Below are 15,270 nucleotides of genomic sequence, written 5' to 3' on the forward strand. Positions count from 1 at the left end.
ATCTCAAGAGACAGCGGGTCATAGTCATGCAGCAAGACAACAATCCCAAACACACAAGTCTTTCCACCAAAGAGTGATTAAAAAAGTGAATATTCTAGAATGGCCAAGTCAAAATCTTGACCTTAATCCAATTGAAATGTTGTGGAAAGACCTAAAGTGAGCAGTCCAGGGCAGGGAACCAACCAACATTAAGGGATCAAGACCAGCTCAATGTGTTACTTTTGCCACATACAGTTATGTTATTGGATCTCTTATTTGGTCAAGTATTGAAAATAGTTCTTGTTTCATTTGTTTAACTAGAATTTGAATCCACTTTTAGGACTTTGTTGTTGTGAAATCAGATGTTGTTTCAGTTCACATTCATATAAAAATAGGATAGAAAAATAGAAAATTTTAAAAGGTTCACAAACTTTAAAGCACCACTGTATTTTGGTGGCCATGCCATGTCTTAATTTGATTATTGATTTACACAGCAGTTTTTACACTATGAATATGATTTAAGCCATTTTATTTCAGTGTTAAGTTTCCCCGCTGTTTATAATTATTATAACAAAAACAGGTCTGCAGACTTCACTACTGAAAAGCTCCATTATATATGCCATATAATCCATCAAAAAACAAAAAACATAATAAACATAATTACATTAAGTGATTGCAATCCAAAATAAAAAAAAAGGTCTGTAAGATATCTGTGGTCTGTGTGAATTCGTCCTACTTTCCATTATTCAACCTGTGGACTTTTTCATTAAGGTAGGGATTTTGGTTAGTGCTCTATATTACATTTGACCCTTTATAAGGGTTATTGGTGTAAGGACACTCTATATTTACATGCAAACAGTATGCAAATTGAATTCATAAAATCTATATGAAATGTGTACCAGTTATTTTTGGTATACGTGCTGGGAGAGCTGATAATATTCATGTAATAAACTCTCCAATTTTCTGACACTGTTGGGAATCTGCTAAATATGCAGCTACATTATTTACATAGTGACTGTTTTACAAACCAAAAGTTTCTTAACTCTTCTCAGCAATGTATTTGAGTCACACATCTAAAGCCAAAAAAAATTCCAATTGCAAGATTATCACTGAATACATACTCTGTATAGAGATGGAAAGCGGTAGTACTGCATAGAACTATCTGTATATGGTATATTAATGGTATTATTCACACTAAGTCATTTAGCAATTTTTTAGAATCTTACATGAGCATTGTTTTTTTCCAGTAATTCTGTAAACTTTTCCAAAAGGGCTACAAGGAATTCTCTTGGCTTCCGCAGCACCCAAGCAGGCTGTGCAATGAATATTCGTAAGAAAACACCACCCACTGACAGTTCTCCATTTGCTTCTCCGAATGCAATGCAAAAATCATCCGGCAACTAAAAAATATGAAATGGGAGTTGTAAACAGCAGAATTTTTAAAAAGTCACAAGAAATATTCCCTATTTACAGACGTGATGTGAAGACCATGTTTTCATATTTTGCAATCAACACAAAATCTGCTTTTATTAAAATTTTAATGAAGGAAATTACTCCATCTGCCAGGAGTCCAGTAGTCCAGGATAGAGACCCAAAGTCACTTGGACTACTGTATAATACGAAACAGGAGTAGAGATCCTCCAAGCATGTATATGGATTTCTAGTATTGTTCCAACTGGCAGCAGTACATTTAGTAAGGTATGGTTTACAAAGTGTATATGAAACTTCTGGCCTGTTTGTCGCCTTGGAGTTGGAAAGCCCCGGTACAGAGTGATAGAAATGGAGGCTAAAAAGCCCAACAGTACATGGACCAAGGTTTTCAGTTAACTTAAAAGTTTAAGAGCACAGATAACCAAGTCAACCAGTACACTATTTTCTCTGCTCTAACAACCTTTAGCTCCAGTCATGAAAAAAATATTATGCAATAACGCAACATTGTTTAAGCTTGAAAAAGTAAGTCCTAAATGTTTTTGTGGGGAAAAGAAGTTGACCAGTTTGACCCACATAACAACTTCCTATTTATTTTGTAAAATTGACTCACCTTCCAGTTTGCATCAGGATTTTCTATTTGTTGCTTAAAGTGCCTAAATGAAGGGAACAAACAAAAACAAAAGTTTGTATTTTATTTATAATCATGTGCAGCATATGGCTTAAAAAGACTTCATCTAACACACTGCTGTCAAAGAGAAAGACCAATGAATTCCTCAAAAGGTTGACTAGTGTGCAGTGTTGCTCAGCATGGAGTCAGTGCCAAAGTAGAGGTTTTCTCTTTTGCATATTAGTTCTGGACCTAGAAATAAGCATACAGCTGAGCTTCAAAGCTGAAGCCCACCATCTGCATCTCCTCTGAACTTGACAACTTACATGCCTGTCTTAGAACAGAACAGTATTTTTAAACCATGCATATCATTTTTGCTTTTTTATTAGCTACAGTACTAACATGTAGGAAATGTAACAGTAACAAAGTGAAGCAGTTTTCTGCAAACCTATTCTGGGTCTGTAACTCACTATACAGTAAAAGCAAGATATTGAAGAACTTCGATAACCCTAGGTGGGTATTAAACCAAATAAAACAAAACCTAATTCCAAAAATGAGGGCAGGTAAAACTTTTCTAACCAACTGATATGGGCAGAGCAAAGATCTTATGACTCAGAATGATCTTAAAGCATGGTAGGGAAGTCAAAACATTACGTCTGGTGATTAGCACTGTAACAGCCATTTTACCTCAAGAAATGGATCAGGGTATATTTAATGATGTGAACAGCACTGCTTTAGTAATAATAACAATGCCCTCAAACAGATTGAAGTAATTGTTTAAAGAGAATTATCCTTTCTTTCAATGTAAGCAGTGTAAAATGATATTTCCACCATCGTGAGGATCATATGCACACAACCAACCAGCATTTCTCTAGTTTCTACTTACTCTAGCATCATTTCTCGAACTGTGGTCGATACTTTTTCTCTGGAATTATCATTCCAAATTAGTTCTGGGTTTTCATGGGTTCCTTCAAATATATGTACAGCAGCCTCAGGGTTATCTCTCATAGCATCCATAAATACCCCAGGTAAAAATTTCATCAAAGCGATTCTGACCTAAAGTATAACAAAATTATTGATTATATATACTATATTCTGTAAGTATATGACCACAAAAAAAATCTTTCCTAAAGAGGTAAGAGAAGTAGTGGCATCATTTATGTATGACTTTTTTGGGGTAAAAAAAAACAAAACATCATTCTAAGCATTTGGTGACATTAACCCCCCTACCCAGCTTTCTAATTCTGTACGCATTTCCACGTAAAAAGCGTTACATTTTTTTGCATGGGAATTTATTTTACATTGTAGGCCTAGAATTCTTAGGCATAACTCGCCAAGATCGTCCATGCATTCGCTTGCTGGAGATTGGAAGAAGAGGACGTGTCCCGAAGACCTGCGGGGACCAGCAGGACGCCGGGGGACGACAACGGAACAAGGTGAGTGTTTATTTTTAATCTTTTTAGTTACCCCAAGTGTGATTTGGGATTACTGCTTTTTGCATGGAAAATCCACCCCAAGTCACATTGGGGATTACCACTACGGGGGTTAATATTTAGTAGAACAGTAAGGAAAAGTGTTCTTCACAGTGACAGAGGTATAGTGGTTGGTCAGATTTATACCAATCCCCCGATCACCTAAGATTTTAATGGTGCAGAACCTATGATTTTGTCAGGCACTAAAAGCAAAGTTCATTAAATTACAGGAAAGAAAATTTCATATCACTGATGCATTTAAAGATTTCAAATTAGATTCAAATAAGTCCATTTTACGTGCACATATTTTCCCTTCCACACTAAAGACTGTGGGCAAAGGAAGCAAGTTTTTGGAGGGAAGAGATGTCTGGTCCTCTTCCAACAAAAAAATACTAAACACGAAGCACAATATAAATAGCCATCTATAGCCTCCTCCTGAGAACTTTTTAGTTTACTCCCATACACCAATATAGTCATATTGCGCAATCACGGAGATGTTAATTTTCTAGTAAAAGTGGTATAAATAATGTCAAAAAAGCAGTATAGGTCAACTTCAAACTACATTTTCACCAGTCTCTCTCTTTTCATGCATAGCATCTCCTGTTACAACTCTGTATCACTGCACTTACAGCATGTAAAAGACCCATAAATAATAAGATTAGTTGTAGAAAAATTGTAGATATTCAAATATTCCATTGTCCAAAAATCCAACACTTTCTAGTTATATGTAAAGACTTAGAATTCATTCTTTATACAGATCAATATTATTACTCACCTTAGGACCAACAAGTTTATCGGTTATCATTTTGGCAAATAACTCTGCTGTCTGTGTTCTTACTTGTGGGTGAGTTGAGTTGCAGAACATATCCAACAAGTAGATTAAAGCCCCTGTTGAGACATACAAATATCAAGGCCAAACACTGGTTATGTTTGCAATTTAAAAGAAAGCCCTTTTTTAATTTATTTTTACACAGCCATGTGAAAAAAAAGTACTCTAAAGTACTAAAGTACTCTAAATTCCAAGTCCATGTGTGACCTTGGGGAGATTTTGCTGGGATGTCCACTCTTGGAAAGATTGGCAACTGTCTTCGATGTTTCCCAGTTGTAAATATTCATTCTCACTATAGAATGATGGACTTTAAATTGTTTGAAGACTACCTTATAACCCTTCTAAAATTACTGCGGAAATCTTTTCTGCCTGTGTTAACCCACACCCGAATGCTCCAGACAGGCAAACTGCCAAGATGTCTCGTTTTATACGGTGGTCACAGTAGCCGATGATCACTTATTTAATCAAGTGCATTAATTAGCAGGACCTTGCTGCTGTAAACCATCTAATTCCCATGAAAGTGGTAACAGTGTACCTCAATTTCTCCATGGTGTACTTTCTTTTTACTAATAAATATTTTACTATATTATTACTAACATTAATATAAAGAAATCTATATTCTAGAACTCATAGATCCGAGGATAGTATGTCATGGGACTCATGGAATTATTATAAAAACACTCCAGAAATCCAAGCTTATCTGTGCTGATTTGAATATAAATATATCTAACTATGTGTAAAGTGTACTTACCTTTATGTTATTGAATATGAAGCAAATGGCTGTAAATTATGTTATATATTCCTCCCTTATATCTCTCCAATGTTTGCATCCCTCCTCCTTTCCCCTCTCAATTTTTCTTATTTGTTACATGTTTATGACCTTGTTCAAAATTTAATAAAAGTATTCCACAACATACCTTTGGCCATAGCCTCTTTTATGATTTTTGTACTGGATGTTAAGGCATACAGAGTTGCAAGTACTAGCTGTCGACCTAGAAATAAAACAAATACAGGTAATTGCTTTGTCCTAGTCCACCACTAGATGTCAACTTAATTCATTGTAGAGTTTTAAATGTAGAGACTGTTATTATATATAATTATGAAATGTCAGTAAATGTTGTCTGACTTGTTGTCTCTGAATCTTTCTAAGTGAAAATGTGGAGAGTGATATTGTAACACCTTTGAATATGCAGCATTTTAGTTTGAAGCATCCTAGTCTGGTGTTCCAGATGTTTTATCAGTACTTACTTGTTGGTAATGAATGCAGGAGTGATAACAAGCTGGACAGTACCATAGCTTCTGCAATATTATTTACACACTCCTGATTGCTGGTGACAATGTTGACCACCTGTCACAAATAAAAGACAGTCATAAAGTTTGTATACAAGTATACCATAAAAATTAAGGGGGTAAATTTCATAGCTTATAGATCTTTATGATGTAGCATAATGAAAAGTGAAACAAAATAGGAGTATGTATACTTAAAATTGTACATGTAGCAGGTATGGCAAAACCATCAAACATGCTTCTTTTTACCACAATTACAGGTGGATCTTACTTTAAAAGTATCTAGTCTTGGGAGATATATAAAAGCTGCCTTCTAAAATTACTAAAACTTCAGAAAAGACCTTCTGAATTCCCCAGTTTGCTTAGGCTTGAAAAAGAACAGGTAGATAACTAGCATGGTCAGATATCCAGCTGTAAAAGCTCTAACAAGACAAGTTTACTATAATAAATGAATAAATTAATCCTTACTCTTTGCACATTTCAAATGTTTTGTCTAGTTAATATTATTGCATAAGTTAGTGTGTGAGTGTGCCAAAGGCCAACTCCTCTTTATGGTACCTGCTCCTTATTGTCCCCACCTCATCACTATACCATAATCTGGGGCATTTTATAGAGACCCAAGTTCTACAGAAGTCATGACCTGCACAACAGGAATCTTTGTCCATCTTAATTCTCTGCTGTCTTACTCGTTAATGCATGCTTATGATCAGTTTCTTTTAAAACAGTCTAGTTTCTTCTTCTTCTTCTGTCTAGTTTCAAGAAAATGTTTGGCTTTTACAACAGGTTACAATAAATGATGCTCAGATACCTCTAGTGCAAGCTGCTGAACCTTTCCAGCTCCATGGACTCGCAGTAAAGAAAATATCAACTTGAAATGGCCAATACATTCAGTTTCTGATCCTATAAAAAGACATTAAGGCAGATTAAATTAAATAAATAACAAGGATAAACCTTAGTGCATGCCAGCATATGTGAGTAAATACGTGTGAATATTTATTCATGAATGCCTACCATGATTGACGAAACTAGTCAAATGTACACAGATGTTCATTGTATATAGTGCATTCATAGTTTGTGCACACTTTATATATGCTATTTATTTATTTATTTTTTAAGGTTAGATTTCACAGAGACTTTTACAAGGCTCCTACAGTTTCATTTTACCCCTATATATTACCACCAGTACAAACATCTCTCAATACCAGACTATATTTTAGTGGTGCAATACTTTCTCTGATGATAGCTCCTTTGTAGTTTACCCATCATAATCTTAGTATAATTTTTTTCAGGACAAATTTAGAGTACCAGTTTTAGGGTAAGGCCAAATTGTCAGAATAGCAAGGGTGCAGGAAGTTTGAATACTGTGCATAAAGGTCCTAACTATAAAGTCAGCTCAGGACCATTATGTGCCCAGCAAGCTGTTACATGGGGCTCCATTCTAAAATCGCAATTTGTCTAGCAGAGTGTAATTTTAAAATGGCATTTGATAGTAAAGTGGTTAAAGATAGCCATGAACAATGATTCAGTTTAATTTCTTGCTATACACATATAAAAATATTTACTGAAAAAAGATGAAACACTGCTATTGGCACATCACTATGATGGGTGACTTTGTTGGAGAATAACAACAGTACAGGGGATAGGAGAGAGAGAAAGGCTAGGCTTTGGATTGGAAGTCAGGTCAGTATTTTCATACCCTAAAATCCTGAGAATGAATAAATCCCCAGAATGTTCACCAAAACTAAACAAAAGCACCAATTTTTATTTAGAGAAACAAAAATGCCACATTTAATAACATGAGATGAGGCTAAGCTGTTTTTTTCTCTAAAACACTGAAACCGCAGACTTCAGTTCAAAAACAGATGCACACAGAGGTAAAGTATGGTCATATTACTACATATTTGTACTACAGTTTGAACATTAAAGATCAGGACACAGTAACTGCATCCATGATCATAAAACTAAAATAAGAATTTCTGTCAAATCATTTATGAAGAGCAGCTTTATCCAGTACATTAGACAACTCCTCCTTCCTTACCAGGGTTGTGCTTGATGACATTTCTCAGTGCTTCCAGGGCCATTTCAACCCTTTGCAGTCTGTCTACGTGCTGTGCAGATTCCACTTTGCCAGTCTGGGTCAAAGCCATTAGTGTATAGAGGTACTGTGCTTGAGATCCGATATAATCCAGCAGACTTGCTGCAAAGGCTTTTGGGACCTGTACAAACAGCATTTATACTACTAGTTAGATTGCACACATACATACAGATGGTTTTTTATGTTACCAGTTTTATTTGGACACAAAGAAATGTTGCTTCACGTGACCACCACACTAATGGACTGTACATACAGTACATTAGTGTGGTGGTTGCCTAAGCAGTGTTTCCTTGAAGATTTGAAAGTTATTTTAAGGGGTTCCCCCATGTTAAAATAGTCAAGAAACACTGGTCTATACTCTTAGTGAATGTTACTAAATCAGGCCCACTGTATTTGCTTAGGGAGGTTTCAGCAGTTCGCACTTTGATCTTTCCCTTCATGTGACCAAATGCCTAGGTCTATTGATGTGGCCAGCTGTGGAGGCGATCTAGAGCAGGAAATGTAGGCAGTTCAGTCTTTTATTTCTCTTTAGATATACATTTCAGAAAGGCTTTAGTTAAATTACAAACTTCCAGCTTTTCGGCACTACTCAGATTATTGTTTAACAGAAATATTTTCATGCATTTATTTTATAATAGTTTGCCCTTGTCGAGGTAAATATAAGTTACATCAATTAAATTGTTAAAACTAGACGGATGACAATTTTGGTTTAAAATCACTCACCTCCAGTTGAAATGTGGGTTGGTCATTATATACCCGTACAAAAATTTCCCCAACAATGAGCTCCTTAGAATGATCACCAAACACAAAATCTGCGCCATAGCTTTTATCACATTCCCCCTGAAAAAAGTCAAAGACATGAATTGTATAATCTGGATTTATTATTAATATAAAATAGCTAGAAGGGTCAACGGTTAGACAAACTGAATTATGTATCTAATGCAAAAGAATTAGGGTAATACATGATTAGGGTCCTGGACCTGTAACCAGTAGGACAAATTTCACAAAATTATATAGGCCATGAAAATCTTTATCCAAATCCAGGTAAGCCATTATCATCATAATGAACTGATGTTTACATATACTGCAAGGAGTTTGCATGTTCTCCCTGTGTCTGCGTGGGTTTCCTCTGGGTACTCCGGTTTCTGCGCACATCCCCAAAAACTTGTAGTAAGGTTAATCAACTTTCCCCCAAAAATTGTCCTTAGACTACATTAATGACATATGGCTATAGTAAGGACATTAGATTGTGAGCCCCTTTGAGGGAGAGTTAGTGATGTGACTAGAGACTTAGTAAAGAGCAGCATAATATGTTGGCGCTATATAAATACTGGCTAATAATAATATATACGTTACCCTTCTTGTCATGCTTTCTTGTTCAGCTTCAAGAAATTCCAGCAGCTCTGCTCTTGTACCATTGTTCCATATCAGATAGGGACTTTCTGTGTTACTGTTCAACATTTTGAGGATCTGAAAAATGAACACAAAATCAATATTTGCATCTATTTAGTTTAATATATATTTGCAATATATCAGCAAGAAATGTTCTAAACTCCGGCATCCATGGCAAAATGCAAAATAATTACCTATCCAGTAACAAAGAAACACACCAAATCTAGTATTTTTTAAATTAAGTATTAGACTAATCCGAGAACTACTGTAAAAAAACTGAAAATATAAATGAATACTAAAACAGTGCAGGGAAGCTAAAGAAGGGTGTGTGTGTGTTCTATTGTGTTATATGAATATATAATATAGTTATATATAGCCATGGTTTTTTGACAACAGATGCTTTCACAGACATTTACTAAAGACAGTACCTCTGCAGAAGACGACACGGACAGCTTGCGAGCAATGTAAGGGGTGAGCATCCCAGCCAAGCTTTTCTGTATTGTTGGGTTTTCTGGTGTTGCCAGCTCTCCAGGTAAATACCCGCCTAATCGGCTAACTGCAAGAAGACTGAGCTTGGCAAGACTATTGGCAACTTCCTGTTGTACACACAGAAATAATGCACAAATTAGAGGCCAATAGAAAATATAAAAATTACACAAATTTCTTGAAAATCACCTACTACGAAGAGGCAACATTATACTAAAGATCTTCTATGTACCTGTTGATTAGTGTCCTCGTTCTTTTGAATGCCACTCTCCTCCAAGGTAAAGTCATAGTTAAAAGGATAAATAAGTAAATGCCACAAAATCCCTGCATGGAACAAGTGTGTCTGAAGAAAGTAATCCACAGCAAAGGAACTAACGCACTCCACTGCCTGTGCAGCTAATCTTTGGACCCTCTGCGAACAAAACAAACATTTTTTCAAGTAATTAAAAGGCATAATGTTTCAGTTATATTATCATCATATAGTGAATTTGCTTTTCAAAAAAATGTACTTTCAGTGGTAGAAATCAATTCTTTGAAAATGGCAAAACTAAAGCAGTAATTAAAAAGATAACTAGCCAAGATTTATGGTTTGGATACTAATGCAAAGTTTATGTAAAGGCAAAGGCTTCAGATAGAGTGGGAAAATATTAGATTACAAATTTCACTTTGCAGTTTGTGACCCCACTGCAGAGATTTACCCTATTCAATTTGTCATGACAACAAGCGGTGAGGGGAAATTTTTAAAAAGAAAGAATTGGCATGGAGACAACTCTTTAAAAGGGCAATTCCCTTAATAAAAGTGTATGAGATTGCAAAAGTAGCCTTTGGCACTCAAACTTTTTAAAAGGTTGGAATATAGTGCAAAAATTACCAAATTATAAAAACAAAAAAGACTGCTCGAAGTATGATAAAAAATGAAGGACTGTGCCCTATATTCCTTAATGGGCATAACACCAAGCCTCAGAAAATTTACTGGGACTGTAAAATGAGAAAATATATTTTACTGTCAGAGCATTACTTCTGTTGAAGAACTATGATATTAATACAATTTAAAAAAAACAATGATATAGCAATATTTAATATTCAGCCCAATTTGGTTAGATATATGTTCCAGTCTGTATAGGAAAAAAGCAAGTGACGATACCAAGACCTATTAAGCAGCCAATGCATGGTTAATAGAATAATGCAGCAAAGACTTACCTTGCCATAGTAAAAAACTCTGCAGAGGTCTTTAATGATATTTGGCATCTCTATAATCTTCTCTCTGCATTCCTCAAACTGAGCAGCAACACTGTAACACTTGCATATATGTCCACACACCTAAAGGGTCAAAAAAAGAAGAAAGAAAACAAAAAGAAAAAAGAATGAAACTAGCCTCATCAAAAACATTTTGATACACATAAAAAAAATTATATATATATATATATATATATATATATATATATATATATATATCTATCTATATATATATATTGACAGAAAGCGTATTGGTGGCCCAACAATAACACATTTATATGACATTATAACAATAGTACAACATAAAGGTGTAGTATCTATTTTGTTACCTGTACAGGCATGTCATCTGGTTTACTTGATCCAGTTAACACTGAAACACAACGAGAGAAAGCATCTTGCAGTACCTAAAACAAAATGCACAAGCAGTTAAATAATGTTCAAAAGAAGTTTTCCAGATTTGTTTTCCTATTCATTAAAGCAACATATTTGCTACATGACAAAATAATGTTTTATGAGCATTTGAAGACTAATAAAAAATTGAAACACGACAGCAGTTTCAGTAAATTGCTTAAATATCAATTATTCTGTATAATTTGGGGTAAAAGTATTCAAAGCAAAATGTTAACCACTAAGAATGTTAAAAGACGTTAAAAATAATCTCAAAGCTCATAAAGCAAAATGCACATAGTTGTAATTTAATTAAATCAGTTTACAGCTGCATAATTATATTTTACCTCTATGCCATTTTCTCTCCTGAGTTCTTCTGCATTAAGAGCTGAACAGTTGACTGTGTGAAATGCCAACTCAGTGGCAGCAGGCAATAGAGACAGCTTAGAGAAGAGCTGGTCATCGGATGTCTCCATGGTGATGGTTCTGATGAGCATGGGATAGCCAGCATATTTGTAAGGCTGAAGGTCTTATTAAAAATAAACAAATACAGTTTTTTCCATTACAAAATCATCAAAATTTATGATTAAACATGTAGAAAGACACAAATAGTACTGATATGCATATACATAAGTACACACTAAAAATCATGGGGCAGATTTATGGTGGAACAGCAAAACAAGACTCTTGCCCCTTCATTTTCAGAATCAGTTTGCATTGTACCCAGTCTAGGTACCATAAATGTCCATCAAAGTGTACACAAATTACCATTACTAATACTGTGCAGAAACCTAGTACATCTATCTTTATATACATTTCTCTGGGCCCAGAAGAATCCAGTGGTATACAGAGCTTACGTTTCAAAAAGTTGAAATCAAGTCTTACCCTCCCATGGTACTAAGTGGTCACACAAGTTGGCAAAGACAGCACTGTAGCCTAGACATCAACCTGATGGCCAGTCATGAGCATAGTGTCCCTTCAGTATGTTCTTGAGCAGCGTGAACGTTAGACTTTGTTGTTGGAAAGGATCTTTCACAATCCTTTCAAATGACAAAAGTCTGAAAGATGCATGAATGAGTGCTGTGCATACAGCGCCGTTCTGCTCTATGGAGAGGGGTGGGGGGAGAAGGAGCGAGCTGCACCCTGCTGCTCTGTCTGTCCTTCACTTGTATTGCAGTCGATTGTCGTTCATGGATCCGCCAGGATGGATCAATAAAGGACGTCGGATGAGCACTGTAATCTCATCAGATTCTCGTCCAATACTAGCCCTGAAGCGATATTGGAATGAGAATCATCTGGCGTGTGTACATAGACTTAAAAAGAAGTATGGGGCCCATGTTAAGCCTAGGCCAAGAATTTAAATGCACAAAATAATGAATGAAAAGACACGAACTTGAACTTTAAACTAGTATTGTTATTTTATTTACAATGGTGGACACAACAGGTTAAAGGGTAAAATCTGATCAATCAGAGTAGGTGTGGTGTTGGAATTTGTGCTGCTGTCCACATAATTACTTTTTTCTTCAATTTTCCTAATTTTCTTAACATGTATTTGGAAAAAAAAAAAAAGGTTAACTGGTACCATCAGTGCAATACTGCGATTTTACTTGGTGGAGCAGAAAAAAAATCTATATTGTATTTATTGCAAACATTAAAACAGTTGCATGCTCTTAAGACTATGTACATTGCAAACTTTGAAACCTTTTTTGGTATACAGATTTAACAAACAGAGTTTTACCTTCCTTATGCCTGTTGAAAAGGATGCTTTGAGTTTTAAGAATTAAAATTATATTCTCTGGATCTGGACCATCCATGATTTTGGTTGACTTTGTACACAGGAACTCATAAGCTTTATTAACTTTTTCAAACATATCCTGCAAAAAAAACACAATTATGTTTATACACATATCTCCTATATATACACACACACATATACATTTCTTCCTTTCCTTCTAGTGTTATCCCCCCCCCCCCTTCCAACAAAAAACCCTTTCATTTAATTTGTAAACAACTTCACCTTTTTTTAACCAAAAACTTAGTTCTAGTGTCATTTTATGGGACAAATCATAGACAAAAAAAATGCAATCTACAGTAACACTGGTCAAAAAAGGAAAAATAATTCCATAATCAAGATATTATTTTGTTTGTGCGGGAAAAATCATATCTTTATTTTCAAGATATTGATACCATTATTTATGCTTAATGGGTCAGCAGCTAAAATGTATAAATTTTTGTTGGTCCAAAATAGAAATGCAAGTGTGAAATGTGAAGTGGTTAATGTAAAAATGTTTTAATAAAAAATGCAAGATTTAAAAATGAATACAAACCCTTCCTTCAGGATTCTTGTCTGGATGATATTTCTGTGCAAGTCTAAAGTATGCTTTCCTTATTTTGCTCTCATCTTGCCTAGGAAAAAAGCAAAAAAAAAAACACATTATGACAGTATTAGGTTCTTTTAATATTTCCATTATTTTACAACGTAAGAAAATACTAAAGCAGCTTAGGCATTTGGAGAACCATTTCATTGACGTGATAAAATAATTTGTCAAGCTTTCTTTAATTTCTTTATTAGCTATAGCCACACACTGATCTGAAGTTCTCCTTCATAAGACACCATCTGAAGTTTCTATGTTTGGAATACTTGATAAGAGATGATTATGCCAATGTCAAATATATATGCTAAACCAAAAGCAGGACTCAAGGACATGTTCAAGGACATGGCTTTTTTTCTACTGATTGAAAACGAAATTGGTGTTACATTACATTCAAATGGGACCTAAGATCAAACAACTTTGTCCTTGGTCAGTGGAAGACATATCAACTGTAAAAAATATAGTATTTACAGTAATGGATATTAAACTGTTCCTTTTTAAAGGCCCTTTAGTGAAGGAACTAGCTATTCCTTGACCCCTGCCTCCTAAAAACACTATTAATATAATATGTTCATCTTTGGTGTTCTATAAGGTCAAGAACTGGAGCATATAAACATAAAGAGACACGATAACCTAAAATCATGTTTCACTAAAAAAATCTAGATCAAAAAATTTTACTTACTGTCCTTGTCCTTTAGGAAGACCAAGAACCTCATATGCATCTTCTATTGACATTGTAGGAGGCTTTTTCTCAACTTCTTTTTTCCATGCGTCCAAGGTGTCTTTTAGCAGTTTTACCTATGCAGAAAACCTTTAATAAACATTTCTTCTACTAGTACCATTTTAGGAAACCACAAACAATACAAAACACAGCATAAGGATGCACAAAACAATAGCAGGTTTGGTGGACTTGACTTACAGGCTCTTTAATAGGCCAGTCAGGAAACCTGAGCGTGTCACAGAAATGTTTCAGATAGTATATGTTGCAGAACAATTCATTCTCCAGTTGAGGGTAGTTGATCACTGGAATGGGGCAATACTGATATAGTGCTCTAGTGTTACTCTGAAGGCGAGGGCTGAAGTCAGCTAAATGAGCAGCAATTTTCTCAATCATGAGACGTCTAAAAAAATAGTAAAAGGGCAAAGGAATTAGTTTTATCTTTTACTAACGTTAAAGAGATCAGAGTTAAAATATATATACATAATATACATGACAAGGTAAATTCCCAGGATTAGTACATAAATAAAAAAAATCATGTACAAAATTTTTGGTAGAGAAAATGTGGCAAACCTCATCTCACTGCTCCATATAGCCTCAGGAGTATCAAATTCTCCAAGAAATATTTCTGAAAACTTCTCAGACTCGTAATTTTCCAGATAGCACACCATAGCTTCAGGAAGAATATGGCCAAGTATACTCCTTTGAAATATATCAGGCCCTTTGCTCTAAAAGAAATGTGGAAGTAAAAAGTAATATGGTTGTTTAAAGATGCATTGTCAAGAAACAGTCTTTAGTTATAAACACTTAAAAATCCCTGATTGCTTTAGGTATCAAACTCCATACTGCCAGATATTGGTATATGGTATAGCTTTTTTTCATTTGTTTCCTGTAACTGCAAACCTTAAATATTATCGTTCATTTACAAAGCCCACTATTCCATTGAAATAAACAGACACTGCACAATGTCAACGGTGCT

At 34.9% G+C, this 15,270-nt stretch overlaps 1 protein-coding gene across 1 annotated transcript in view; it reads right to left on the reverse strand.

The window, feature by feature from the left end:
- The window catches only part of DNAJC13 (DnaJ heat shock protein family (Hsp40) member C13), a 91,641-nt gene that overhangs the window by 8,128 nt on the left and 68,243 nt on the right, over positions 1-15,270 (reverse strand). The window contains exons 33-52 of the mRNA XM_072412314.1: positions 14,865-15,019; positions 14,493-14,694; positions 14,256-14,371; positions 13,529-13,607; positions 12,940-13,075; positions 11,549-11,730; positions 11,144-11,218; positions 10,779-10,898; positions 9,811-9,990; positions 9,521-9,688; positions 9,057-9,170; positions 8,424-8,540; positions 7,644-7,821; positions 6,414-6,505; positions 5,567-5,666; positions 5,236-5,310; positions 4,265-4,377; positions 2,904-3,073; positions 2,021-2,063; positions 1,206-1,379 (exon numbers count right to left, since the gene is read on the reverse strand). Coding sequence (XP_072268415.1) covers positions 1,206-1,379; positions 2,021-2,063; positions 2,904-3,073; positions 4,265-4,377; positions 5,236-5,310; positions 5,567-5,666; positions 6,414-6,505; positions 7,644-7,821; positions 8,424-8,540; positions 9,057-9,170; positions 9,521-9,688; positions 9,811-9,990; positions 10,779-10,898; positions 11,144-11,218; positions 11,549-11,730; positions 12,940-13,075; positions 13,529-13,607; positions 14,256-14,371; positions 14,493-14,694; positions 14,865-15,019 — 2,589 coding nt within the window. The remainder of the gene's footprint in view (positions 1-1,205; positions 1,380-2,020; positions 2,064-2,903; positions 3,074-4,264; positions 4,378-5,235; positions 5,311-5,566; positions 5,667-6,413; positions 6,506-7,643; positions 7,822-8,423; positions 8,541-9,056; positions 9,171-9,520; positions 9,689-9,810; positions 9,991-10,778; positions 10,899-11,143; positions 11,219-11,548; positions 11,731-12,939; positions 13,076-13,528; positions 13,608-14,255; positions 14,372-14,492; positions 14,695-14,864; positions 15,020-15,270) is intronic.

This window comes from Pyxicephalus adspersus, chromosome 5 (genome assembly GCF_032062135.1).
Source record: "Pyxicephalus adspersus chromosome 5, UCB_Pads_2.0, whole genome shotgun sequence".
Taxonomy (NCBI): Eukaryota; Metazoa; Chordata; class Amphibia; order Anura; family Pyxicephalidae; genus Pyxicephalus; species Pyxicephalus adspersus.